This window comes from Mustela erminea, chromosome 12 (assembly GCF_009829155.1).
Source record: "Mustela erminea isolate mMusErm1 chromosome 12, mMusErm1.Pri, whole genome shotgun sequence".
Classification (NCBI taxonomy): Eukaryota; Metazoa; Chordata; class Mammalia; order Carnivora; family Mustelidae; genus Mustela; species Mustela erminea.
This window is the reverse complement of record NC_045625.1, coordinates 73,746,379-73,770,821: the sequence shown is the minus strand read 5'-3', so window position 1 is coordinate 73,770,821 and position 24,443 is coordinate 73,746,379. Positions and strand designations below refer to the sequence as shown.

At 43.7% G+C, this 24,443-nt stretch overlaps 1 protein-coding gene across 12 annotated transcripts in view; it reads left to right on the top strand.

Moving 5' to 3' along the window:
- Positions 1 to 21,624, top strand: part of TLE4 (TLE family member 4, transcriptional corepressor) — a 142,711-nt gene extending 121,087 nt beyond the window's left edge. For all 12 annotated transcript variants that reach the window (XM_032306472.1, XM_032306466.1, XM_032306464.1 and 9 more), the window contains 11 exons: positions 392 to 445; positions 1,385 to 1,537; positions 2,949 to 3,081; positions 3,374 to 3,567; positions 4,088 to 4,164; positions 12,849 to 13,098; positions 14,012 to 14,259; positions 16,546 to 16,693; positions 17,115 to 17,265; positions 17,607 to 17,683; positions 19,937 to 21,624. In XM_032306472.1, the coding sequence (XP_032162363.1) occupies positions 392 to 445; positions 1,385 to 1,537; positions 2,949 to 3,081; positions 3,374 to 3,567; positions 4,088 to 4,164; positions 12,849 to 13,098; positions 14,012 to 14,259; positions 16,546 to 16,693; positions 17,115 to 17,265; positions 17,607 to 17,683; positions 19,937 to 20,044 (1,593 nt within the window). In that variant the 3' untranslated portion in view covers positions 20,045 to 21,624. The remainder of the gene's footprint in view (positions 1 to 391; positions 446 to 1,384; positions 1,538 to 2,948; positions 3,082 to 3,373; positions 3,568 to 4,087; positions 4,165 to 12,848; positions 13,099 to 14,011; positions 14,260 to 16,545; positions 16,694 to 17,114; positions 17,266 to 17,606; positions 17,684 to 19,936) is intronic.
- The last annotated feature ends 2,819 nt before the right edge of the window (positions 21,625 to 24,443 follow it).

Genomic DNA, 24,443 nt, shown 5'->3' with positions numbered 1-24,443 from the left:
TCAAAAAAATCAGAAAGTTTGGACTTTGCTGTGAAACCTCCCAATTTTAAAATGGAGACTACATAACCCAGTTTTTTAAACTGAGAGAACAAATCACACCCAGCCACAGGCAGGATTTAGCCCAGACAGGCCAGCTTCCACGAGATGCTCTGGAGTACCAAGTAAGCCATAGGCTTCAGTTGTTTAAATGGTAAAGCAGAATCCTCATATACCTACCTTGTAACATCATCATGAGGATTAGAGAATATAGTACATTGTAAAGTGTTTGGCACTGTTCGGTGCAGTTCGTTTTTATAAGCTGTGAGGAATTCGTCTGAACTTCCCGGGGTGAATATGGCCCTCGTGCGTGTGTGCTGGGGAAGGAGGTAATGCTTGTCACTTGTCAATGCAGGACAGCGATGGTGAGAAGAGTGACGACAATTTGGTGGTTGACGTTTCCAACGAGGTACGTTTTCTGGCTCGTTCAGCTTCCTGCTCTTGTACTGTAACAGGGGCTAGCTGGAGTCCGCAGTCAGTATTCAAAATGTGGGCTTCGTTTCCAAAGGGGACCCACTTTTTATTTACCTGAAAAATGTATGTATTACTGATTTTATGTATTCTTGATCCTTTTTCATTGTTATTCTTTTCTATAAAAGTAGAAGTGTGTTTTGCTATCACCTTAAATGCACAGCAGACATGGGGTCAGCCTGCAGATCTCATTGACAGAGGACCTGTGGATCTGTTGGGTTCTGATTTTTGTTTTGAGTAAGTACAGCTGACCCTTGAATAGTGCAGGTAGGGGAGTGGTCTTTTGGGGCACCAACCTCCCACGAAGTTGAAAATACACATGTAACTTCCCCCTCCCCTTTTAAAATAAGTGTAGTTGACACACAATGTTACATTGATTTCAGGTGTACAACAGAGTGATTGAGCAAGTCTGCACACGATGCTGCCACATACACCTTTTGACTCCCCCACAACTTAACTGTTAATAGCCTACGATAGCATCAGTCGTCGATGAACATGTATTTTGCAAGTTACATGTTTCATACTGTGTTCTTATGATAAATACAGCTAGAGGAAAGAAAATGTTACTAAGAAAATGTTATTAGGAAGAGAAAATACAATTTTTAGTACTATAGTGTATTTACCCAAAAAATCTGCATATAAGTGGACCCATGCAGATCCAACCCATGTCGTTCAAGGGTCAGCTGTGCTATAAATATTTAGTATTTTCTTTGACCTCAATACCAAATATTTTCTTTAGCAGTTTGGTACGTCTTTTGTTATCGCTTATGGGACATTTTGCACTTCTCCATGCTTTGCGCTAGAAACATCCACACGCAAGTACTCTAGCATTGTGAATGTGCTGTGCTGCGTTAGTACCCTTGATGTTCCTTCACAGGATCCGTCTTCCCCTCGAGGGAGCCCGGCACACTCCCCGAGAGAGAATGGCCTGGACAAGACGCGCCTGCTCAAGAAAGATGCCCCCATCAGTCCAGCCTCTATTGCGTCCTCCAGCAGCACTCCTTCCTCCAAATCCAAAGAACTTAGCCTTGTAAGCTGTCCTTCATCATCGTTCTTAGCCTTGCCTGTTTCAAGATGATTGGCTTTGAATATTTTGTAAATTCGGTATTTTTCACATTTTCTATAGGGCTCTTGTTTCCAAATATATGTGTACGTTCAGTATTCAAGTTTAATTGACAAAAGTACTTTGGGAACAGAGTGGGTTTACGGACTTAGCGGTGATAGATGTTTGTTTTATGAGTGTTTTTACAAGGACAGGGGTGGAATATGGGGAAATTGAGTGAAACGTGTCTCAGCAAAGATGAAGAAATACACACTGGGCTTACAGAGATGGTTTTATCACCTATGGTTTATGGTAAATTTAGTTTTCGGCTGGGATGTGATTTTGTTGCTAGCTTTGTTTGAATTACCAAGCTATATATGACTGCAATAATTTTCCCTTCCTATCTAAGAAATAATCTGTCATTTACAAAAGTCTACCTTGACTCAACACCACAAATCACTAAAGCAAAAATGAAATTGCTTGCAACTCAGGAGAATCTCCCCATACCCTCTTCTTTGGCTCTGTAGTTAATTGCATTTTTGTGTGTGTCTTCCTTTTTCCTTGCCAATTATTTCCTTGTAGCATAACATTAAAAAAGAAAAAAGACTCAGTTCTCATATAACCTTCTGAATTCACAAATTCACAACTGAAGGAAAGAAAGTTCTTCAGTTTGTCTGCAAGTTAAGGCGATGTGTCTGGCACGGGGCTACATTAAGTTTTTTTCTGTGGTTCTCTCTTGGCCTTCTGGCCTTCTTGTATTGCCACCTCCTCTGTGCTGGTCTCTGTGACCATAGGGGCGTGGATCTGTTCTAAGAGGACCCATTAACCAGGAAGCCACTTGTGACATGAACAGTCTACCAGAAACACAGCTCAAGCATCCTTAAATCAAAGCAGCCAACAAGTGTTTGGTCACAGGACGTCATGATTTGTCAGCCTCTGTCTGACTCAGACCCAGTTTCCCGGAAATCATTGACTGCCCTAAATTCTGCTTCGGTTTATATCCTCTTGAACGTTGGTTTTGTGGTCTCAGGGAGCTCTTTCTGTTTGTTGGTTTGTTCTTTTTTAATTATGAAAATAAAGGCCCAACCTGAAGAACTTTTTCCATTCCTTACTCTTTTCCTTTTGACTTGTCTTTTTAAACGTTTAACATTATTGTTAAAACTGTTATGGGGCACCCAGGTGGCTCAGTGGGTTAAAGCCTCTGCCTTCAGCTCAGGTCGTGGTCCCAGGACTGGGACCGTGCATCGAGCTCTCTGCTCAGCAGGGAGCCTGCCTCCTCCCCTCTCTACTTGTGATCTCTCTTTGTCAAATAAATAAATAAAATCTTAAGGGGGGAAAAAAAAACCAAAAAGAAAACTGTGTTCTGACTGCCACTGTATTCTCTTCCATCTCTTATTAGAATGAAAAATCTACTACTCCTGTTTCAAAGTCCAATACCCCTACTCCACGAACCGATGCACCCACCCCAGGCAGTAATTCCACTCCTGGACTGAGGCCTGTGCCTGGAAAACCACCAGGAGTCGACCCCTTGGGTTAGTAATAAGAAGGGCTTTCTGTGTATTTATGCTTCATGTTTTTAAAGAAATTCAAGCAATTTAAACAGTGCAGTACCTTAATTAAGAGTAGTAATAAACAGTATTGAAAAGCGATAGAGTTATTTTTTTTAACCTGAACCAAGCGCCTTAATGACTTTTGAGAATATTACTTTAAGCGAATTTGAGCCCTGGATCCTATTTTTTTTTAAGGTGTGTGTTAACGCCTCACTTCCTTATTGTTTCCTGTGTTCTTGGTTTTTCTCTTCTCTCCTTTCATTTTGGTGTGTAGCCTCAAGCCTCAGGACCCCGATGGCAGTCCCTTGTCCATACCCAACCCCGTTCGGGATCGTGCCCCACGCCGGGATGAACGGGGAGCTGACCAGCCCCGGCGCTGCCTACGCGGGGCTGCACAACATTTCACCGCAGATGAGCGCAGCCGCTGCTGCCGCCGCCGCCGCTGCTGCCTACGGGAGATCACCGGTGGTACGTTCCTGGGCCTTCACAAAATCAAGCCATTCCTGGGCCTTCACAAAATCAAGCTATTCCACAGGATCACCAGACGTTACTTTCGAACGTAGTTTATATAATTTGAGGTATTTGTAGAGGAACCCATCACATCTGTAAATTAAACTACACGCAGTTGTACTGTGAGATCCATTTCCTTTTCTAAGGAGAGGAAATGTCCTTGTTATTTTAGGTTTCCTTTAAATTTTAAACCTACAAGAGCAGAGCGAATGATCATGACTGTAGTGAACCCTGTGTTTCCCTCATAAGCTTCAAAAATTAAACAAGTAATTTTTTTCATGTATATTCCATCCCCAGGTATGTTACCCCTAAAGTCATGAACATCCTGTCTTTTCATTAGTAGATACTTCTGTATGTGTACCTCTAAAAATCGTATTTAAAGTCTGTATTCTCCCAAGATCTAGAGAGGTATTGAGGAGGCTGAAATGAGTTAATGTAATTTTGTGTGTTTTTGTTGTTTTGCTTGGGAAAATTCTAGGTTGGATTTGATCCACACCATCACATGCGCGTACCAGCCATACCTCCGAACCTGACAGGCATTCCGGGAGGAAAACCGTGAGTACCTCTGAGCCTCATGCTCCCCACCGTGCTCCAGACCCTAGGCCCTTGCCGGCCTTTCTGGCTGATCATTGCTAGGCTGTGTAGGGGAGCTCCTGGAGCTCGATGTGGTTTTTTTTTGTTTCTGTTTGGTTTTTTTCCCTTGCAAAGAATTTCCATTTTCTCTCACACAAGAAAAGAAGTAATGAGGTGGGGTTTTGTATTTTCAATTTAAAATCTTGAGCTTCTAATATGGAAATGCAAATTACTGAGACATCTCCAGCAGTCAGGTCTGCTCTACGTCTGTTACTGAATTCTTTTGTTGCCTTGAAGAAAAAACGTCCTATGTGCAAACCTGGATGCTCAAAATTTGAGCGTGTTGGGAAAAGACATGCCAAACTTCAAAGGCTGTGAAAAGAAAGAAGTGTGGTCTTATGCTCAGTTTTGTTCATAGGAAAGGTGGCTTTGCTTATTTGGCTTCTTGTCCCAGGAGCTGGATATTTGGAGCATCTGTATTCACAGCCCCCTTGAGTTACGAAGGCAAAACGCACGCATCAGCTTTTCCAGCCTCTTCTTGTACATTCTAATCTCTCACCATACCTCGTTTCACAGCCTTCCATTTCAGTCCCGCACACCTTTTTATGACTACCTACGCACGGTTCTCCTGCTCTCTGGCTTCATCTTCCCAGATACAAAGACTTGACTGTAAAATAACACCGCTCTTCCCTTAAAATCCTAGCTTGCTTCCTCTCTCCTGTCTTCGGGAAGCATCCCCACAGACCCTCCCTGCCTTACTAGTTCCCCACGGGTGTGTATGCTCCTGGCTCTTCCCGCTGGCATCCTGTCTGTCACCACACACGCCGTCCATGTGCTGCTTCCCCGAGCTGGTGCTTTCTCCTCAGCCTGTGCTACCCACACTTGACCCTCAGTAGCCAGTAAGTCCCTTTTCCCCAAGGCTTCCTTGGTGGCTTGGCTGCCTCGGGGCATTTGGTCTTACTGGTCCTTCCTGCAGCACTTTTCCTGTGGCTTCTTGTCTCACTTCAAAAGTGTCTGCTAAAGTGTCACTTCTTAGAGCATTCTGCAGTCCTATCTAAAAGAGCATCCTTCTCTCGCTTCCTCTCCCCATTGTTGTTCTTTTCTACCTGTCTGTAGCTGTGATCTGCTTCTCCCTGCTTGAATGTAAGTTTGTGAGAGCAGAACAGAACTCTTTGCTGTTCGGTTATAGGAGTAGCTCCGGTGCCTAGAGTGGTACCTGGTACCTGGTGCTCACAGTACATACTTTTAACTGAGGGGGAGAGAGTGCGCACAGGTGAGCCAGCCAGTTTCTTTCTTCTCCGATCTCTGAGTGCTTCTTTATTCGCTGCTGTACACTCAGGTGCTTAGTTGTCACAGTGTTATTTCCTGTAGGTGACTTCTTGGTGTAACTTACTTCTGTACAGTTCTGTGCTAAACTTCCCCTGTTGCATCAAACACAGTGCTGGCTCCATAGCCAAGTTGCTCCGTAAATATTTGACTGATTAATAAGGGAGGCAAGGCAAATTAGACTTTGAGTTCCCTGAGAATCAAAGGTATAAATACCCATTACCATAAAGTTCTGTGTATTTGTGTGTGTTCTGCAAATAGTTGTTGACTGACTTAGAAGTCTTGTTGACCGAGAGCTCTGATGTATTTGAAGGTGAAAGTTTGGTCTCTTTCAGGCAGTGATTAAATAACAAGGTCATAGGATTAATCAAATAACTCCAATCCCTCTGAGTTCCACATGAACCTGTGGGGAAGGAGAGGTTTCTTTAGGGAAAGGGTATCATCCCATGTTCAGGTACTGTGTAGTTACCATGTGGTTGACTAGCTGTGGCACCAGGGCTGTGGTGTAACCACTAGTGCAATACTGCCCCGAACCCTGCGGGGTGAAGAGAGGGGGAAGGGAGCTTAGGTGCCTGTAAAGAAGAAGGACGGTCTTGATTTCACTTTGGTCCATCTGAACCACTGTTGAGTTAGAGCTGGACTGATTCGGGAGGCATTTCTCTGAGCCTTGAGTGGGACTCCCTTTCTTCCCCCAGAATTATCAAATTGTTGAGATTCTTTTGGGAAGGTGGATGGGTTTGAGGATGGTTGCAAATTTTCATTCCTGGGAGTGATAGAGCCACATGTCATGCTGTTGGCAGATGACATTAGGAGTCCCAAGGAGAGCATGGTGGGGTCAACAAAGTTGAGTTCTGGGATGTGACAGGTCAAAATTTGAATTTTTACTCTGCCAGTTGAGAACTGGAGGACAGTGTTTTAACTTGGGGAGCTTCAGTTGGCTCATCTATAAACCGAGGATGGCACCTGCCTTGACAGACGGGGCGTAAGAGTAATGTAAGATAATATCTCATGCGTTTGGGATGGTGTTTGGCATATGGGACTCCTCAGTCAACTGCAGCCTCATTTCCGGTTTAGCTTTGCCCTAGGTCATTATCAGCTTTTCAGGTGCTTATGCAGTTGAACTGAACTGCATTTCTGTAGTGGGCAGAAATGACCCAAGAAAATTAGATTGGAGTAAATAGACTCTACATTCCTGTCATTGGTGTGTCTTTATTAGGAGGACGTCAAGACATGTAAATTCACATTCATTTATGCATAAAGAGATAATATATTTTTATTACCGATTTCTCAGAGGAAGTAATGATAACAGGTGGCTCGTCAGATCTTAAGATACAGAATTGTGAAACTTTGTCTTCTGTGTGTGTTTCCAGAGAAACGACTTTTTTGTGCTATAACATGAAACGTAATGAGTCACCTAAAGGCTTCCCCTACTGCACACACAAAGTAAACTGCCTTTTTCCAGAAAGACTCAAAGCAGTTGTGCATCTCTGTCCTAATTAACTTTTACAGAATGAATTGTTAGATGTTATCAAAAGTTATAATTAAATGCATGTCACCAACTAATGAATAAAGTAGCATTTATTTAATAATTCACATTGGATCCTCTTGTCTATTCTGGTGAATTAGTAAAAGTTGCATTCAGTTTGTAATTGGAATGACAACGTAGTTTAATTTTGACGTAAGCCCGAAATGGACTTTCCTCCTGACCTATTACTTAAATGAGACATTTATAAATAGGGTAAAACTATTCAATTAAAACCATAGTACTAACTACATCGTGGGACATGGCATATGGATGGAGCCATGAGAGAAGAGCACAGGTTTGTTGGTTTTCAGCTGCTCATAATTCAGAAAATTTACTGTGGTGTTCCATTTGTTTTTATAAAGCGGGATTTTTCAAAATAGGAACAATGCTTGAGACACAGTAAGCCCTTAGCAGTATTTGTTGGCTGGCTGATGTACTAGTGGGTTCATATGCCACTTCGAGCCTGATTTTCTAGCATACTTTATAAAGCACAATGGCCAGATCTTTTATTGTGAATTTAAGGTCTCGTCCCATCTCGTGAGACATTGAAAACTTTGGAGAAGGTGTTGTGAAGTATGAGACAGATGAGTGCAACATTCTAGAACTGGACCTTTTAGGGAGGGTAAATGAGGTTGGGGTGGGAAGGCCAAGGACCTTCTTTAAATATGCTGGGTTTTCATCGAAAGATGGTGATTCAGGTAAAATAGCATCTTCGGTGCACATGTTTTTAAAAAGAGCGATTTGTAGATGCCTTGGTCGAGGTGTAGTTCTGTCAGAAAGTCCAAGGTGCTTCTGTTCTCTTTACCGTCTTTCTTAGCCATTCTTAGCTTTTAGTGCTTTCACCTGCTGTGCACACACGTGCTTGTGTGTCTGTATGTCTGGGTGTGTGTGTTTTGGTGGAAGAGTCCACTATATTCCCTGCACCCTATCCCTCCAGCCCTACATCTGTAGTTATGCGCTGGACATCTCAGACATCTTGAGTGTGTGTTACCTGCACGTCAAAGTCAGCATATCATGATGCTTCTTCTCCAGACGAGGCCTTCCTCCCACATTGCCCATCAGGAGTATTGGTATTCTGATCCTTGTTTCCTAAGCTCAGAAACTCAATTATTATTGGCTCCTTCCTCACATCTTACTCGTTAAGTCCTGCAGAATTTTACATCCACTGTTACTTTTACTGTCTTCCTTGGGAACTAGCCTGGTTCAGGTCCCCCAATACCTTGCATCTAGATGATTGGAATAATTGTCTCTTAGTCCTCCTGGCCAACTATATTCCTTGCGATCAAATTTATTGTCAGTTGCCCCAGTTTCCCCTCCAGAAAACCCTTTAGTGAATTCTGTTTGTGGAGTTCTTAGGCTGGCCTTGCAGGCCCTCCCTTTTTACAGCCCTCCCTTTTCTAGCAGATAGACAGCAGTGTGAGAGTGTGTGTGTGTGTGTGTGTGTGTGTGTGTGTGTGTGTGTAGTATAAATGTATATATTCCTGATGCATTTGATCAGACTGTGCTCAGGCCAGCTCCTTCAACCACTTAACCCTGGAGTGGTTATTGAACAAATGAATTCTTTGTATTAAAACCCAGGAATTTCCATCATTGCTCCCCATCCTTTTAGAGCCCTTGCTCTCTGCTCTTTCTGCCCGCCTCCCCCCCCCCCAAATTGTTTTTCCGTCTTCCTCCCTCCTCTCTGAGAATCCCTCCATTCTGCAAAACCCATCTCTAGAACCATGTCACTATTGAGACCTCAGCTTTGTCTTGAACCACCACAGAACTTCCCACTTCTCATATGTGGCCACTTCTTTGCTTTTCTCATCAGACTTCCTAGATTAGAAGCTGCTAGTGGGCAAGGCCAGTGCCTTACCTTGTTTTGTGTTCTTAGCATGACGTCTTTATCCGTGTGGCTGAGAGGCCTTACCGATCCATTTAATCAGGTAGAAAAAGAGGAGTTCGTCAAGCCTGGGTTTCTGATTTCTAGAGTCTGGCTTTCGTTACACATTCCAGTACGCTTCGCCAGCTACACGTCAGAGTTAGTTGAAATCTGATAAGATTCTTACTAGAGTTTTATTCTTTCCAGTCTTGAGTATCTTACATGTACTAATAGCAAGCAGAGGGCTGCATTACATCCTTAGTGCAAGTAGGCTCTTGACATCTTGTTAAAGAGGGTTACAGGAACATAGTAGGTGCTCACAGAGTGGTTTGTGGTTGAGTTGAAGAATATCATATCAAAAACCTCGAAAGAAATCTTGTGTCTGGTTTCTTAACTATTTAAATTCTCAAAGCTCCTTAAAAACCACTTAGTGATACTAGGGAGAAGAGAAGGGATGGCTTTTCAAGTAAATTATCATTAAGAATGGATGACACCATCTGAGTGTGGAATAACCTTCCTCTCCTTTCCTTTAAGATTTAGTCTCATGACCTCTTTCATTGCTAAATCAATTAGCCTTTTTCTCCATCGCCATCCTTCAGAATCTCGGCCTTTCTCTGAGACCATTGCTGCCTTCCCCTCCTTGCCTGATTGGCACCTGGTTCTCCCCAAGGAACCCCCTCCACCTGCAGCTCTCTGAGGGGGTGCCCCTTGGTTTGTTTCATATCCTTAAATCTTCAGAGCCAGTGATGGGTGATAAAGGCTGTGTCATCCTCCCCTCCCCTCTGCCGCCCCCACCACCAGTCTTTTCTAGAACTGGGCTCCTTTATCTTTTTGTGAAAACTCTGGCTCTTTCAGGCTTGTGTCATGGATTCTACCTACCCTTACGCCTTGTTGGGGGATTTCCTTTTTATTAAAGACTTGGCACTGACTTAGGGTCTTCCTCCTTGGAGCCACCCTCATTCCACAGGAGTCTGGTGTTCACAAGGTCAGCCCCCAGTAACCCTGTCATGGGGCTTGGACCACTGTAGCTGTGGACCACTGCTTGGTCAGCTGTAGCTGTCCTTGACTATTTAAAAGGCTCACAAGGAAGGCTCTCGTCCCCGCCCCCCTCACTGTGTCACTTCCAGAACCCAGGTGACCCATCCAGCACAGCCTTCTCTGCTTGCACCCAGCCGGAGTGATCTTTAGAACCGCACATCTGTTCCCAGCTGTCGGACTGTCTCCCAGGCACAGACCTGTCTAGGCTCCTCTTCCCGTTCTGTCACCTCCAATCCATTCTTCACCCAGCAGCCAGAATAGCACTTTAAAACATGAACTGAATCCTGTCATTCCCTGCCGAGAAGTCCCAGTAACTTCCCACTCCACCCAGGATAATGTGCATTCCTCATCACGGCCCACCAGGGCTTTTTCCCGCTGCCCGCCCTCTGTCTCTCCAGCCTGCCCCTCGCCACTCAGTACACACTAGTGTTCTCACTTGTGTCTGCTTTAGGGACTCTGCGTTGTTCCTCTACCTCCACATTCCACATTCCTCCCCCCCCCCCCCAATGTGTCCAGGGCCTGCGTCCTTTCTTCTTGTCTCTTCTCATATGGTACCCCAGACCTGTGCCGCGTGCGTGCGTGTGGGGTGTGTGTGTGTGTGTGTGTGTGTGTCTTGCCATCTGATGGGGATCTGCGGTTACTTCTTTTTCTGCTTATATATGGTATTTGCTTTCCCTTCTAGATGTTGACCCTGGAGGATAGAGACTTTGTTCACCCCTGATTTCCCAGCATCTTTGATAGTACCAGGTTCAGAGTAGGCATTCAATAAATAGTTTCTGACTAAATGGATACCAAACGTTCCGTCTCACTGTGGCCTTCGTATTTGCCATGCCCCGCCCCTTCACACCATCTTGTCTTTATATCGAAGCCCCATTGCCTCACCCTGTCAAATCCCACAGTACCAGGCATGTCCACTGTTCATCGCGTTGACCTTCTGACACTGTTATATTTATTTATGTGATTATCTCACTAATCAGTCTGCCCCTCGACCTACCTGCTGCCTACTCCCACAGGCTGTAAACTCAGGAGAACCAGGGATGCAGGGTTTGTTTGTTTTTCTTCTGTTGTAACCCCCGTCCTACAAATATGGTGCTTGGCACACGGGGATACCCAAGAAATTTGTGTTGAATCGTTGAATCTCTTAATACGTTGTCAAGTGATTGACCATCTTCTCCTATCTCTGGACTTGATCATCTCTCTCAGTCATCTGTGTCTCTGACTGCTTTTGCTGGAGGGTCCTTAGATGTAAGCAGCCCCCTAAATCCTGCGTTTGTCCCCTCACTGTATGATCTGCTATGGCATTACTGCTCTGCTCCCCTAGCTTCCGCTCTCCCTTCTTAGTCAATAAGCACACGTTGTCTTTCTAACCTAACCTCTCACCTGAGTCACAGTACTCTGCTTACTGTTGAACTCTTTGGATTCCCAGCCGCCCTTAAATTAAAGAAAACCAAACCAGTTAGCTCCTTGAGCGTGTAGCTTTTGGTCATGCTTCTCTGTCTCTTCACTAACATGTTGTCCCCCTGAATCACATGGGTTCTGAGCCTGAGAGCCCTCCTTCCCACCTCTCCCAGGTCACCGGTTCAGTGTGTCTCCCAAGTCCTATTGATTTGACCGAGGACATGTCTTCTGTCTCTTGTCTTCCGAGCTTCCGCCTCCTTCCCCGCCAGCAGTGCCACGTACCACGTTTCTGCTACGGGCCGGGCCTCTGTTTCTCTGTTGTTACCGAGAAGGAAAATGCCCTCCGCTATCTGGCACCACGTCTTCCACGGCCACATACTGCGTCATCCCTCCTGGGGACAGTCGGGAGGGTGATGAGGTCCTTCGTAATGGGACGAGTTCTGATGAATGTGGCTAGCCTGTAGCTTTTTGCATTAAGGTGCCATAAACTGTTTTGATTCTAAAACTTCCCTGAGAGGTCCAAGCTCCAGTCCTTTGTGCGCCCACAGATGCTTTCCCTTGGTATGTCTTTCCCAAACTTCGTCCTAAAGACAGAGCACATTCCAAAGCTTCATGCCAAAGCAGAATGACATAATTTCCAAAATGGGCTATTGCCCATGATAGAAGACAGGCCCAGCTCCCTGTCCCCACCCCGTGCATCACACAGCCTCACTGATGTGTCCACCCTGACCTCAGCACCCTAAGAATAGAGATCTCTCGAGGGAGATGTTCGAACGGAAGTTGCATTTAGAACCAAATGTTTTCATAAGTGTAGAGCTTTCCTTGGAGATGAACTGCAGTTGGAGCTGATGATAGGCACTTAAGGTGGGCCTTTGGGGTAGTCACACAGGACGCCTTTACAGGTCCTAATTTCGTCAGGAATTACTTGCATTAATGATTGTCAAGTCCGGTAGGACTTATTGTGGTGCGTGTGCTGGGGTCACAGCTGTCGTTTCACTGTGGGCCTAGAGACTCAACTCCTTGGAGCTTGATCCTTTTGACTCATTGATCTCCATTAGTAAATCACTTGATTGGCGTGAATTCATATACAGGCAGAAATAGTATCACAGGCTTCAGGGTCACCCAAAGTTGAAAACAGAGCAAGTTTGCAGAGTGTCCTGAATATACTAGGTGTTGGCTTTACTAGATAGATACTATACTAATGTTGACTTTCTTATTTAATTCTCTGTGAAGTGCAGGTAGCACTCTCTCCCTTTTAAAGATGAGAACTGAGGTTCAGAGAGGCTCAGTGACTACTTAATGCCACACACCAGTTAGTGAAGAGTCGACCTGACATTTGATCGTAGGTCTAGCTCTGAAAATTAGGTTTTCTCTTTTGTACCAGGTAAATTTGACTTACTTGCAAATTAATAAAGTTACACTGAAAAAGTTTTCTTTCTCATCTCCTCACACTGGTCAGTTAACTAATGTTTTTCACCTGCCGCTCCTACGTTTCCTTCCCCCACTGCACTACCGTAGAGCATACTCCTTCCACGTCACCGCGGACGGCCAGATGCAGCCTGTCCCTTTCCCCCCCGACGCCCTCATCGGACCCGGAATCCCCCGGCACGCGCGCCAGATCAACACCCTGAACCACGGCGAGGTGGTGTGCGCGGTGACCATCAGCAACCCCACGAGACACGTGTACACGGGCGGCAAGGGCTGCGTCAAGGTCTGGGACATCAGCCACCCCGGCAACAAGAGCCCCGTCTCTCAGCTCGACTGTCTGGTGAGCGCACATGGAGGCACCTTCATTCAGAAAACGGGATGGAATAGTGAGAGACTTGGTTGGACGGGCACCACATGGAATTGATTCCAAGGGGGTAATTGTCTTCGGTGGTTTGTGGTCCTTCATGTGGAGAGTGCAACTTTCATGAGTCCTGCCCGATGCGTGGGCACAGGCTCACTACCCGTTTTCCGGTCTGAAAAAGGAGTATAAGAAAAGTTAAAAGCCCAGGAGGGCTTCTGTGAGAGCACACCTCTCGGTCTGTCACATGGTGACATAACCGGAGTAACGTCCTGCTTTCTGCGCAGACCGTAGACTATTCCCTTGCCTGTGTCTTGGGCGTTTGTCCTTCCATCATTTATAAAACTTCTGCTGGACATTCTTCCCTAAACCAGCAGTGGAATTTCTGCTGCTCCACAATGTTAGGTTGGTTTAACATATTTGTTGTACACAGCATTCCCAGACCCTCACGTTGGAAGGACCTTTTTCTCACTCCCCTCCCTTAACATTCCTCCATCAGATTTTGCCTCCAGTTGATGCTGCTTGATCAACCACTGCTGTCCAGGACTCGTGCGCTCCTGCGTTGGGGTGTGTGTGTGTGTGTGTGTGTGTGTGCGCGCGCAAATGAGTCAGGCAGCTGGGTGATTTGGTTGGTGGTGGTGGGAGTTGGGTCTAGATCTTTGCATTTTCATGCTAATTAAGATTAAATATCTCAGCACTAAATTTGTAGATCAAGTTTAAGTACTTCCCTAATTTCATGTAATTTTCTAGCATTAATCCACTTTATCATTGTCATAAGTAAAAATGGCTCATTAAAACCAGGAGGGAACACAGTACTTTTATGGATTTCTGCTCTCATGTTAATGCTGTTTTCCTTTCCTCATGAGTGATCTCTGGATGGTTTTTGTCTCTACAGAACAGGGATAACTACATCCGTTCCTGCCGATTGCTCCCTGACGGTCGCACCCTCATCGTGGGAGGGGAGGCCAGCACTCTGTCCATCTGGGACCTGGCGGCTCCGACCCCACGCATCAAGGCAGAGCTGACGTCTTCGGCCCCTGCGTGCTACGCTCTGGCCATCAGCCCCGACTCCAAGGTCTGCTTCTCGTGCTGCAGTGACGGTAACATCGCCGTCTGGGACCTGCACAACCAGACGCTGGTGAGGTGGGTCAGCAAGATCCCTGCCCAGGGCACGCGAGGGAGCCGATTTTACCACTCTGTGCCAAAGAGCTGTGTGTGTCTAAAACAATGAAATAGAATTCTACTAAAATGTGTTAGGAACAGGCTCATTTGAAAGGTGGCTAGAGGGCGCCTGGGTGGCTCAGTTGGTTAAGTGCCTGCCTGCAGTTTAGGTTATGATCTGAGTCTCCTGGGATTGAGTCCCGCATCCGGCTGCCTGCTCAGCAGGTGGCCTGTTTCTCCCTCTCCTCCCTGCTCCTGCCCTCTCTCACTAACTCTGTCTCACTCTCTTCAATAAACAAATAAATTCTTAAAAAAAGAAAAAAGTCTAGAAACAAATTACTGATGTAAAATCTTATTTTCTGCCTTTGAACTTTTGAACTTACCAAATGAGGGATTGTTCTCTTTCTTTTTTTTTTTTTTGGACATTATCCTAAGCATCACTGATTTGGGTTTTTAAAAAAAATGAGGTCATTTTTACATAATTAATGTACATCATGTTCCCATGACCTCATGAGCTCGTTAGACGTCTGTAATTTGCCATCTGCACTTGCTAACCAGCCATCACTGTCGCTAGACACTCCCCAAGAAGATTCACAGCACAGGGCAGTGTCCTCCATGCCACGTGTATCCCACATGTGCCTTCTGTCAGTAGATCATCACTGAACCCCTGCTACGGGCCTCAGCATTGTGCTTCACTCTGAAATGGTCTAGATTATCTGTAATCCCACCATTAAGGATGGGTCGATGCACTGAGATGTCTGTTTAGAAGTGAAATTATATGGCATTGGTGTTGGTAGATAATGCCCTGAAATGAGTCTCCAGATGTCAGCACCCGAGAGAGCAGGAAGTATGAGGTATGATTTGCTGAAGGGTGTGAGAAGGTTGTAATCCGGCCTAGCCGCAAGTCAAGGGGAGTATGTAAGGAGAAGAGGCCTCTACTGGCCATCTGTCAGATATTTTTTGCAGGACTGAGCTCTATGCATGATTCCAAAAATAAAGTGGTCATCATTTGTTTCATCTTGGGTAAGGCTCTTACGAGGAACTGCTTCTAATCTCTTCTTTTCCCAGTGTCTTTTGTACATTCTGCCAGCTCCTGGAACAGCTGAGCCACACTGAGTTTCTTTCCATGTGCCTTACTTGAGAGCATAGCCTTTTTGTGGTCTTGCACAGCCTGCTACAGTTGCATAACTGCGCACTGGCAAAATTTGCTCTGTGACTCCTGTGGCCATCCCCATAGCTTTTGTAGAAAGGAACATATAACATGCCTTACCTCCTCTTAAACCCTTTCCTTCATATTACAATGATAAAATCAGTCTTAGATGTATTTTTGATTAGTTCATATACATATAGCTGTGTGTTTTCTTTTATTTCAGTTGGAGATTTTTTTTTTCCCTTTGGTTATATCAGTTGTTTTTTGGTATGACAGTCAAAGACCCCTAAGTGTTCAAAAATAAAAAGTGTAAGAAATTGAACCTCTCAGTTAAACCTGAATCTCTCTATGAATATGCTTTCTTAGTTGAATAATTAGAAAACACAGTAAACCTAATCTGTAAGACCTACAATGAAACTGATCCCTGAGAAGTTCTCAATTTTTTTTTTACTGAAGTATAATTAACATTGAGTGTTATTGTAGTTTCAAGTGTACAAAATCATGATTCAGCAAGTCTGTGCATGACTCAGTGCTCATCACCACAAATGTACTTTTAATTCCCTTCATCTCATTCACCCATTCTCCCACCACTTCCCTTCTGGTAACCCTCAGTTTGTTCTTTGTATAAGTCTGGTCTGTCTCTTTTTTTCTTCATTTGTTCGTTTGTTTTATTTCTTAAATTCTTACAGATGAGTGAAGTCATATAGTATTTATCTTTCTTTGACTTATTTCAATTAGCGTTATACTCTGTATTCATCCATGTTATTGCAAATGACAAGGACTTACTCTTTTTTATGGCTGAATAATATTCCATCGTATATGTATACCACATCTTCTTTACCCATCTATCAATGGACACTTGGGCTGCTTCCATATCTTGGCTATTGTAAATAATGCTGCAGTAAACATAGGGGGGTGTACATTTTTTCAAATTAGTGTTTTCCTTTTCTTTGGGTAAATACCAGTCATGGAGTCACTGGATCTTACGGTAATTCACCTTTTAATTTTTTATAGAACTCCACACTGTTTTCCACAGTGGCTGCACTGACGAGCTCGGAATTGAGTTCACATAAAAACTAACTTTTTCAAGGTTTTCCCTCTGTTTTGACATTTTTCAGGCAATTCCAGGGCCACACAGACGGGGCCAGCTGTATTGACATTTCTAACGACGGCACCAAGCTCTGGACGGGCGGCCTGGACAACACGGTCAGGTCCTGGGACCTGCGTGAGGGGCGGCAGCTGCAGCAGCATGACTTCACCTCACAGGTACAGGCGTAGGCCCGGGACACTCCGGAAGACACAGTTTTGTGATATACATGATAGACTGTATACCATGTGACAAAGTCCCTTTTGACTCTGGGTTAGATAACTCAGTTCTGTCAAAACACAGTAATATGTATTAAAGGATTAGAATAAAATCTCATTTATAAGCTTTTAGCAGGTTTTTCCTCCAAAGACCATTACTTTGTATTCTTTGAATTTTGCCTAATTGATTCATTAAATGATACTGTGCAGATGTATCATGTTACTTGGGCGTCACCCATTTGGCTGTGATTTCTTCTTATATAATTGGAATCATCTAGACTTCCTTCACAATTTAAATAGTATCCTCAGAAGAAGCAGTGCCTCCTGCGAGAGGCAGCATGTCTTCTCTAGGCACCATCACTCTGAACTGTTTCACTCGTAGATCTTTTCTCTGGGCTACTGCCCAACCGGAGAGTGGCTGGCTGTGGGGATGGAGAACAGTAACGTGGAAGTGCTGCACGTCACCAAGCCAGACAAATACCAGCTGCATCTCCACGAGAGCTGCGTCCTGTCGCTCAAGTTTGCCCATTGTGGTGAGCAGCCCCCTCCTGTCCATTTCCTGTCTGTGACAGTCCCCCCCCCTTTGCCCTCCCGCGGATGCGTCCTCACTCCACTCCTTTGGTTTAGTAACTTGTCCCTCTTCCAAAGTACATATGTGCCTGCGTCTCTAATGCCATGTGCCGATCCACTTACCATTGTTGGAAGGATAAATGACTCACTAAATCTAGGACAGTGAGCTTTATGTTTCCAGTGAAAAGAAACTTTTGTTGCAAATTAGAAGAGTTTTCCGTGAATAGTTTGTGCGCTATAAAGCAAATCTCTGGTACCTGACACAGTAACACAAACAAGACCTTTTTCCAAACTGTTTCTGTAGGCAAATGGTTTGTAAGCACTGGAAAGGACAACCTTCTGAATGCCTGGAGAACACCTTATGGGGCCAGTATATTCCAGGTAACACTTGTCCAGCTCCCACCTAGTGCGTGCTCCCTGCATGGCGATGGTTTACCCAGAGTCTCTCTGTGCATTCTGTCAGATTAATAAGGCTTCTGAGTGTCCTCGGAGGTAGGGCAAGAGAAGACTACCTTGCCTGAGGGAGGGTGGTGTCACAGCCCCACAGTGTGGAGCTGGGGGGGTGACCTCCAGTTCTTTTCGACCCAGGGCCGAGACACTGCCCATTGCACTAACCAGCTTTCCGTGCCTCAGTCCCATGTATACATTAGAGTTTTTGCATCCTCTGTGATTTGTGTGTGTGTGTTGTGTCTTTAAAGTGCTTCTTTTTAAAAACGTTGAGCATTTTGTCTGAATATTCCTATTAGTATTGTTATTTCTTTGATTTTTTTTTTCCCCCAAAGAAGTGTTGTGGAAAGTTTAGTAAATCTTAATTAATTTCAGAAATGTTTATTCTTACTGACTTAGTGGTACTTAATGTGTAGTGTGTGAAATTATTTGTAGGAGGACCAAATGGTAGATGTGATCAACATGGGCACACTCATCATCTCTGTGCTCTCCCTGGCTGGAATGTGGAAATTTCACGGGCAGTTTAAAGAACACTCCTCTTTTTTAACCTATACTTGGGATGTTATTTTTTATTTTTTTATTTTTTATTTTTATTTATTTATTTTTTTTTAAAGATTTTATTTATTTATTTGACAGAGAGAAATCACAAGTAGATGGAGAGGCAGGCAGAGAGAGAGAGAGGGAAGCAGGCTCCCTGCCGAGCAGAGAGCCCGATGCGGGACTCGATCCCAGGACCCTGAGATCATGACCTGAGCCGAAGGCAGCGGCTTAACCCACTGAGCCACCCAGGCGCCCGGGATGTTATTTTTTAGATGTGCTTTTTTTTTTTAAGGGATAACAACAGATTTGCAGTTTTCTTGAACGTAGTATTATGTCATCATAGAGTAGATCAACGCATAATTCAAAAATACATATATTGAGTGAAAATACTGTGCCAGGTAATCAATAGGACAAAAGTAGCTGATTATTGCTGTCATGAAATTTATAACTGAATATAGTATACATTGTTAATATTATGGGTCACAACCTTTCTGGTGGTCCCAAAAAGGACTGGGAATATAAAAAAGGAAATCTATAATCTTAGAGTGGATCTTTTATAGTAAGCATAAGTGTTGTATCTTTTGTGTATACTGGATTGTGAAGTAAAATGGATTAATTACAGGTTACAATCAATTGGGACGCCTGGGTGGCTCAGTTGGTTAAGCCGCTGCCTTTGGCTCAGGTCACGATCCCAGGATTCTGGGATTGAGTCCCACATTGGGCTCCTTGCTCAGCGGGGAGTCTGCTTCTCTCTCCATCTCTGCTGCCACTCTGCCTGCTTGTGCGTGCGCTCGCTCGCTCGCTCTCCCTGACAAATAAATAAATAAAATCATTAAAAAAAAAAAATACAGGTTACAATGAAAAAAGTTTGAGAAACACTGGCCGTAGGTTAGCTTCTGCACATCAGGTGTTAATTTTTTAAATCTTCAGAGTTCTGATTAAAATCCTGCAGCATTCATTCGTTTAGCACAGTTCAGTTCAAAGTTGACCTTGATCTCCTTGTAGTTGGTGAGTTGAGCATGGTATCCAGGACTCTTAAGTATGGAACATTTCTCCTTCTAACTGTTGAACTCCTCCCCACTTGGAGATATGCATTCTTTTTTCACACAGGAGAATTGGGCTTTCTATTAGAAATATTTTTACATTCCCAATTTCAAAAAATGTAGTGTTTTCCATGACATTTTCCACTTGAACTCTGAGGCAACTCTCTTGAGGTGGCAGGCAGGTAAGCGGTCCTGACCTGTTGGTAAGGTAGGAGTTTCACCGGGGTTAAGTGACCGGTCTGGTGTTCCACAGCCCGACCTCCAAGCCATCTGACGGAAGTGGGGAATGCTAAGAACACTCTGCTCTTACCTGTCTGGAGAAGAGGGTTCGAGACCAGGCCTTACTTCTTCAAAACGTGCTTGTACAGCTGGCTTGCCTGCCACCTGATGTCCCCATTGCAGGAGCCTGTAGGCTAGCGTGGTGAGGTGTCCCTAGAGTGTCCTGGGCCCCGCCATTTTGAGGGAGGGCCGGGACTGCCTTGCCTGGCGGGCTGCTCCTGTATGGACAACAGGACACCTTCACGCTTGTTTTTACTCTGTCGTCCAGTCCCACCTCATGGGTTTTTCTTTCAGTAGGTAACATTTGTATTTGTTTCTTTCCTAGTCCAAAGAATCCTCATCGGTGCTTAGCTGTGACATCTCTGTGGATGACAAATACATTGTCACTGGCTCTGGGGATAAGAAGGCCACGGTTTATGAAGTTATTTATTAAGGACAAATCTTCATGCGAACTGGACCCCTTCTCCTTGTAGCACTTTGTTCTATCATCCTCTTCCCCCCGCATCTAAAACCAAGGATTTCAGATACTCATTGCAGTTGTGGAGTTTAATCCCATCTCTTACCCCCACTTCCTCCCTTGCTATTGAATTGTGAATACTCATTAAGAACCTGTGATACCAAATCTTCAGCGCTCTACTTGGAAGAACATGGAATTACCATACTTAACAGTGACGGAATCTTTAATTATGTATTATATCTGTAATATATTTATTTTGTTTAAAGAAGGCTTTCTAACTTTGACTGAATAAAGCTGTCTGCTCCTGCATTGATAATGAAGATGCGTTGTATTTGATACCCCTCCCCCCCTTTTTTTGGCAAAGGAGGGGAAAGGAAGGTTTAACATAATTGATGAAAAATGTCACTAAATGTAGACTAAGGACTGTATAGAGATGTGAAATGTATAATTACATATGGAAGCAATATGTTGCTGTGTTGTTAGATTTTTTGTTTTGTTTTGTTTTCTACTTACTTTAAATGTTTGGAAATTTGAACAATTAGAACATGACAGGCCATGTCGTATTCATTTGAGTCTATCTGGACAACTTTTAACCAATATATCTATAGCTTTAGATTCTATTTGATAAAAGTAATTGGACTTTTTTTTTCATTTTTGACTTGTTGACAAGTGTCTTTGTACTAAGTTTTTAATTCCTTTTTTTAATGTATTATAGACAGATGAACAAATTAAATTTGGCCTAAAGAGAGAACTTAATCCCTTCTGGATATTTTTGCCACGTTTCTTTACAAAGGGAGATGTATACCTTTGGGCAGTTTTGTCATTACGAGAAATTACAGGCTATTTTTTGGCATGTTCTTTGGGAACTGCGTGGATTCAGGGGAGGAGTCCTCCTGCTGTGCAAGTCAAGTCTTTTACAAAATGAGGACAGCAGAGGAGACTTGCAAGGACCTCCCTCTGAAAACCAGAAAGAATGGACTCTCACCTGGGATGAGGACTTGCTTTCTTTACCTCCGGTTCTTTCCCTGTCTTAGTTGGATGTCCCCGAAATGGACACAGGCTGTGCCATTGTGCCGGAAACATTGTGTTATCTTTTATGTTGTTGTTGTTGCTGTTCAACTATGATATGTGACTCCTTTTTTTTTTTATTATTTTTTTGTTTGAATGCTTTAAAAATCTTTTTAAGTCTGTGGATCTGCTGATGTACAGTGCCTTTGCTGCTATGGATCAAAATCAAGAGAACTGTGTAGATAAACTTTATTGTGTAAGTAGAAAATTACTTAATTTCATACTAGAAACGGATGGATGCTGCAAGTTGAAATGGACTGTCCATTGACGTTCCTAATGTGGTAGCAGAAAAAAAAAATGGTGTCTTAAGTGCTTAGTGTTTGATGTCATTAACAGTTTCGTAAAACTCTACAGTGTAGAAAGATTTTGATACTAAACTGTGCATTGTACATAGTTCTAATGCATCGTATTGACCACCAGTACTTCTATAATGGTAGATTGTTTGTGCATTCAGACTTTTAAGCATTAAACATAAATAACTTCTAGTATGCTTATTTCTAATTCTTTGTTTGGCTGGCTTTCATTTTTGTCCGACTGTACCACTCCCATATACTAAAAATTACTAGCTTCATTCAAGGGAGACCGGTGTTAAAGTCACATGGGCTTTGTTATTATTGCGTTTTTAGTTTTGTTTTTATTTTCATTTGACAGGAACTAGAAGGGAGAGCAGAGGGAGGTTAGCAAGGACAGGTTGTACCAAACATTGACCGAGTGCCTCTTCGGTTTGTAAAACGACTGTATCAGAAAGTCGTCACGTTACTCAGATGCTTTAGGGCTGCACTGTTCGGTGTGGTTGCACTAGCTATTTGTGGCTATTTAAATTTAACTCTACTAAAATTAGTTTTAAAAAAATAGGTTTATTAGTCACACTAACTGCATTTCAAGTATTCAGTAGCTGCATATGGCTAATGGCTACCATATTGGACAACTCAAATTTATAGAACACATCCAGCATCACAGAAAGTTCCTTGGGAGCAGTGCTGCCTTAGAATTAGCTTCTACACACCGTTTCTCGCCATTTGGGTTTGGGAAACATGTCAAGTGGAATACCCTGGAGTTGTTGAACGCATGAAGCCCAGTGCACTGCTGCTGGTGGGGTGTGTAAAGATTGAGTCTAAGAAGGTGCTTAAAGAATTCTAAATACCCAAGACTTGAAAATCTGTCATTTTAAAGGATGCACCCAGTAGAAAGAAGGCTGGGGTTGGGGGCTATGGTCTGGGGTGTGCTCAGTGCTCAGCTGTAAGACACACTAACTCTTTAGCATTGACTTTTCAGCGGTGTGCTCCAGTGGGGTTGGAAGCTGCACTTCATGTGTGAGTACTGTGAACGCTACTACTTCAGACGATTTTAAAGGATTCTTAACTCAGTATCTGTGCATCCTTACTAAAATGTCTTTAAAGGTATAGGGATTTGGAGTTGAAAACAATCATTTGGTATAAAGAATATGACACTGGCACCATGTTTATATGTCCAGAGGGAGAATGTGCCTGCCTTAGGGAGATGGAATTCCCCGTTGGTGCCTGGTGGTCAGATCTCTTTAGGAAGATCCAACATTGGCCGTTGAGATGAATGCTTATATAGACCTAGCCTTTTAAAATTAATGGGTATCAATTTCCTCTCATTGCCAAGGTTTTATCAGATTAGATTTTTATGTCTTTGATATAAATCCCAGACCTAGATTGATCTACACAAAAATCTTGATGTTGTAATTATAACTTGGTTTACGATAGTTTTTGCTCCAAGTATGGTCTCTCAGAATTCAGAACGACAAAGATAGGAATCAACCGGAACCAGAGTTGACTTGTTCCAGTCAAAGAACACTGGTGTATGACTGGAAGAGTGACTCACATGAAACTACCAAGAAGTACAAACTCAGATTGAGGAAGCCATCAAGACTTTCCTAAGAGAAGCAGATAAAATGTAGAGTGACCAACTCCAAGGTCTTTCAAGTGTTTACAGATACACATCTCCCTGGGGCCAGGACTTAGCAGGGTGGTTTCCTGTCTAACTAGCTGCCAGAGGTCCAGCCTTGTCTTGGAGGGTGTATGCTAAAACAACCGTAACCCTGTAACACCTACCATGGCTAGGAATTATGCAGCCATGAGATACAGAACCATCTTGTAGCCACGAAATTCTAAGACCTTACAGCCAAAAGCAGGGAAATTGATAACCCCCCAGTTAGAAGGCAGCATTCTAGAAAGAGATGTAGTACACACATGAACAGCTAGACCATCAGTGATACCCTCAACTACCAACTGGGCTGTTTGCTTCCTCAGTCCAGATGATCTCAGCAGAGTTGTATCACCTGGAAACAAAACATCCAACTTGAGTATTTGTCATTTGTTATTTTTGGCAGTTGTAAGGAAATTGTACTGGAATTCCTTGCCCAGCATCAAGACATTATAAAGTTATAAAGATGTAGGTACCAAAAAAAAATAATAAATAAGCCTTCATGTTCTTGAGGCTCGTTTGCATCGCTGTCTAGCTCCTGGGCAACCTATAGAGTGGCGTTCAACAGTGACCTCCGGGTCCTGCCGACCCTTACCAGTAGAAGCAGCGCCTCACAACCAGCCTGTTTTTCTGAGCTAATTGTGTTTATTTGCCTGTCAATTAATTCCAGCTTTGACTCAAGAGCTGACAATGGAAATGTTTTCGCTCTGTTTTAGTAACCTGAGCACATCAGGAAACCTCCCATGTATCACTCTTTTTAACAACAGTGCCACCATAATGGTAGGAACTCTCATTCATTATAAGCCACTATCAACATCTTATTTTAGTTTGGTTTGGGTTTTTGGCAGCAGTGACAGAATCTTTTGGGTCCCAGATAGGAATTAGCAGGGGGATTTGTCTCTGGTTCACCTCTCTCCAGGGAAGGAAATTTCCTGCTGGGATCTTAGGTGTTTGGCCTGTAGGGAAGGAGAATTCCTGCGGGGCTGCCTTTAGACTGGAAGAAAATAAAAAATAGAAGTGTTTTCACAAAAAATCGCCCCGTTTGGTCTCACAGCAGTATAGACAGGCTGAGTGCCAGAATACTGAGTTTACATAAAAGCGCACGTGGGATCAAAGAAGAAAATCAATTACCCAAATGCCTTATCTCTCAAGGGGGACAAGCTGACCTGAACCCCAAGGCTCTAGACTTGGGGGTTGGACTTCTGTGCTATCTGCCCACCGTGGCAGATTTGGGAGTGTTATGGATACCCGCCTTGCTACTCTCCGCTCCTCAGTTTCCTACAAGTTACCCAACTTGGGAATTCAGCATCACAGAAACTTGAAAACTTAATCACATACCATCTTTTGAGTTCCTATA